Here is a 3,972-nt window from a genome sequence, read left to right as displayed (position 1 = left end):
TACACTCACCTCTAAAGTCTATTCTTACATCACTTACATCCCCTCTATTTCTATAAAATCACTGACCTCCCTTGTAAACTAACATTGTTAGTTGCCGTTAAATAAAAAAGCCTTTTTATCAAAAAAAAAAAAAACAACTAATCTTTCATTTGGTTGAATTTCTGGACCAATCTTTTGCTTCGTCTGTGTTCAATTTTTTTCCTGGTGTGTTGTCTTCATGTCTGGTCGATATGATTGGTTAAACAAACTGCCTCGTCACCTTAAAACTATGAAGAACATTATGTTTAGAAACCAACCTTAAAATCTATCAAGAGAAAAGTTTTTTGCTTTACTTTTGAGACAACCGATGATTACAAAATTAAAATCTACATGTAACTTCTTGGTCTAATAGATCAGTTAACATTCAAAAAGTAGAGGAATAAAATGAGTGGGTATGCATAGAAGGGACCAAGCAACAAGCATAACTAGTGAAATATCTGAGTTTTCGACATTTCTTTCAAAAAATTCCTCAGATTGACGGAGTTAAGAGGGAGGTTAGAGAGAGGGGATAAAAGATGCCATTTATTACGAGAGGAGGTTAGTGTTCATTTAAAAAATAAGAGGGTGTGGGTGATATTTAAACATAATTCAAGGGACCTAAAAAATAAAAAAACATTCGTGCGATATGGTGATCACACAAGTACAAGATAGTACATATATTTAATTCGTACAAAAATGACCTGAAAACAATATTTAATTCGTACATTATTTTGATTCATACATTCTCTACACCAAAAAGACCTTTTTCAGTAATAACAAACTGAGAAGAGGATAGTGGCAAATGAGGAGCAAAAAGAAGGCTACTAAATCTTGTAATTTTAATTCCAGTTTGATCCTTGGATAAGAAGATTCTAGAATTAACACAATTAGCCCAGGAAATACCCAATGCAGGACAAACCCTTCTACCAGAAGAACACAATTCACTAAAATTCCCAATTCTAACACTTTCATTCCCTTCAATAAAATCAACAACCTGATTCGTAACAACCACAACCAAACCAAATCTCTCCGCCAACGATTTCAATCCACCAGAAATCTTGAAAAACAAGGAAGATCTACGCTTAAGATCAAAACAACAATTCCCAAATTCAGATCTAAATAAAGCAGCAATAGAATCAACAACTATTACTCTAATAGGTAACAATCGTGATTTCCAGTAACGTAAACAAAGCAGAGGCTCAAAAAAAATGACCATAGAGGCTCAAAACTATACAAAAATTCTAGTAATGAAAAAACAAAGAAGAGTATCAGAAAGTAAAACAGAGCAAAGAATTGAAACAGCCCACACTATTTGATGACAAAAATGAGAAATATGAATCCACATTGAAGTGGCCTATTGAAGAGAGAAAATGAAGCCGCGGTTTCGGAAAAAAGGGAATTATTTTATTTTAACTTGATTGAAACTATGCAATCAATCCTTCAAACTAGTAGTAGACCAAACAAACAGTCATATATGCTATGCTAACATTTCTTAGATCACATTCTAAACAGAAACCTTCACATTGAAACTATACAATGAAACCTTCACATTTCTAAAACAATAGTATTATCATCATCATCATCATCAAAACAGAACAATGAGCAAAATAATATCTAAACAGAACAAGTGCTTAAGCTATATTTCTAACCACATATCCAACCAAACATAACTAGAACAATATTATCATCAGCAAAACAGAACAATGAGCAAAATATCTAAACAGAAAAAGTGCTTAAGTTCATATAGTTAATAGTCAATAACCAAACATACCATAGATGTTAACCCCCCAAAAAATGACCATAGAGGCTCAAAACTATCCAAAACAAGCAACTGATAACCACCAAACTATACCTAATCACAGTTGTCAAACCCAATCAACATAACATAGCCTCAAAATGATCCAAAACATGTAATAGATTAACCAAAAAAATTATACCTAACATAGACAGATAATCCTAATGGGTTGATTTAGTGAGTTCCTCCAATAAATAGCTAGTATGATCTTTCACTAACTGCGCCCGATTCACATAAACCTCCAATTCCGCGACATGAAGCTGCCTCCATTGGTGCACCATTTCAGCCCTCCTGCTTTCACCAATCATTTCTAACCTTTTTTCTCCATCATCCTTGTTCAATCGCTTTCCATCATCCTTGTTCAAAGGCAAACCCTTAGCATCCCTGGAACGAAAAATTTCATTCAAAATGAAATTATTATCAACACCACTTCCCACATTTTTAGAAGAAGAACCAACATGCTTAACTTTAACATTAACATCTTTCTTTGGACTTTTCACATCAACAGCTTTTCCATTTTCTTCTCCAGCAACATTCCCACCATTGTTTCCCCATTTAATCTTTTTGAAGAGTTCTAAAGCTTTCTTGTCATGGGGTTTAATGAAATTATCACCCGATTCATATTTCTCCTTCAGGCCACGAATTTTTCGCTTAAGTTGCTGATTAGTAACAGTAGCACCAAGCGAGTTCTTCACAAAATCATGAAAAGAATCTATATTCTTCGAAGGATCCTTTCCAGTTTTGGAAAGGAAGTCAGCAACTCCTCTCAGAATAGTAAGTTCATCGCCTTCACTGAAGATTCTACCACCAGCAGCGGCAGAAACAGTTTCTTTGCCTTTGGAACGTTTTGCAGCATTTCCATTGGCGTTGTTGTCGTCGTTAGCACGTTTGTTCCCAGATTTAGGAGTGGTTTGGGCTTGGGCTGATGATTGGGCCTGTGGTTGGGCTTTGATGGGCTTGGAAGCGTGTTGTTTGAGTTTGGTATCATGAGGTGTAGTGGTTTTCGGTCCGGATTCAGCAGAAGCAACAGGTTTAGGGTTAGGGTTTGAATTTGGCGTAGAAGGTGGAGGATTTTGGGAAGCAGCAGGTTGAGAATGTTGAAGTTCTTCAGATGAAGAATCTTCTTCTTCTTCTTCGGATGATGAATCTTCATCTCCTATTTCTTCTTCTCCTTCGACGACTACCGGTTGTTTCTTGGATGAACAAGGAAGCTGGATATAATCATTTTTGTCGTCGTCGGAAGACTCGGAGGTGGTGTTGGTGACGCTGGGTGGATCGTTGATGAGGAGACGTTTTCTGGGAGCCATTCAGAAGAGTTTGTGATTAGGGTTTCTGTGGGTGGAAGGAAGTGGGAAGTGAATGACCGAGTGAAGTGAAAACGTTTCAATCAATCAAATCAAATCAAATATATAAGAAAAGAAGAGACTTCTAGAGAATTCAAAAATTTCTTTATTTTATTTTTTTATTGATTGTACCAAATCAAAATATTACGGTATATGGTATTTTATTGCGTCTTGTTAACCAGTGTGGGTCTTGTTAATCCGGGCACTCTCTTTAAAGATTCCATTTTAAAAAAATTATTCAAAATATTAAACCATCCTAAGTCCATCCATGTTGTCCTTTTAAGGTGGGATAGCCCGTTTTGAAACTCTAGAGCCGTCAAAATGAGCTAGCTCGTACAGGGTAACTCGCTAAACCTAAATAAATATAGGACTTGGACCTTAAAATATTAGTCCGACCTAAAAAGGCCCAAATTTAAAAATATGGACTTTTTGGCCGGGAACGATAAACCATGAAGCCCATTCGGGTCGGGCCATTTACACTATGTTTGTTTAGGTAGATTTACAAAAGAGAGAAATAAGAAAGAGAGATAACAAAGAAATAGACTATTTTTATAGTTTGGATGAGAAAAGAAATAAGGAAAGAAAGAAATATAATGGATTGTGACCGTCAAAAACAAATCTCTCCATATTAGGAGAGATTTGTGTGGAAAGAAGTGAAATTAACCATTTTACAACAACTAGTATAACTTACCCGTGCTATCGCCCGGGTTAATGTTCTATGAAAAATATAGATCATTTTTTTTCACACATGAAAAATATGAGATTATTAAAATTTTAATATTGTGATTTTTTTAATTATTTGTAAAATTAATTTTA

At 35.1% G+C, this 3,972-nt stretch overlaps 2 protein-coding genes across 4 annotated transcripts; both read right to left on the bottom strand.

Annotated features, from left to right (window-relative positions):
- Positions 1-754: 754 nt before the first annotated feature.
- On the bottom strand, positions 755-1,330 carry LOC123884068 (DNA repair protein XRCC3 homolog). The gene has a single exon (XM_045933070.1). The coding sequence runs from the start codon at positions 1,232-1,234 to the stop codon at positions 755-757; it is 480 nt and encodes a 159-aa protein (XP_045789026.1). The 5' UTR covers positions 1,235-1,330.
- Positions 956-3,242, bottom strand: LOC123884067 (probable transcription factor At4g00390). 3 transcript variants are annotated; one of them, XM_045933069.1, is made up of 2 exons: positions 1,956-3,242; positions 956-1,075 (listed from the first exon to the last, which is right to left on the bottom strand). In XM_045933069.1, the coding sequence occupies exon 1, from the start codon at positions 3,118-3,120 to the stop codon at positions 1,975-1,977; it is 1,146 nt and encodes a 381-aa protein (XP_045789025.1). In that variant the 5' UTR covers positions 3,121-3,242; the 3' UTR covers positions 956-1,075; positions 1,956-1,974. The 3 variants fall into 3 exon arrangements, with proteins under 3 accessions (XP_045789025.1, XP_045789023.1, XP_045789024.1); XM_045933067.1 differs by having other exon boundaries at positions 964-1,094; XM_045933068.1 differs by having other exon boundaries at positions 993-1,099.
- Between the last annotated feature and the right edge of the window lie 730 nt (positions 3,243-3,972).

Source organism: Trifolium pratense, linkage group LG5, assembly GCF_020283565.1.
Source record: "Trifolium pratense cultivar HEN17-A07 linkage group LG5, ARS_RC_1.1, whole genome shotgun sequence".
In the NCBI taxonomy this organism is placed as follows: Eukaryota; Viridiplantae; Streptophyta; class Magnoliopsida; order Fabales; family Fabaceae; genus Trifolium; species Trifolium pratense.
Note: the sequence above shows the minus strand (reverse complement) of the source record. Positions and strands in the feature narration are given on the sequence as shown.

Excerpts from the sequence above, each read along its gene's own strand:
- LOC123884067 (XM_045933069.1), bottom strand. The coding sequence starts at position 3,120 with ATGGCTCCCAGAAAACGTCTCCTCATCAACGATCCACCCAGCGTCACC.
- LOC123884068 (XM_045933070.1), bottom strand. The coding sequence starts at position 1,234 with ATGGTCATTTTTTTTGAGCCTCTGCTTTGTTTACGTTACTGGAAATCA.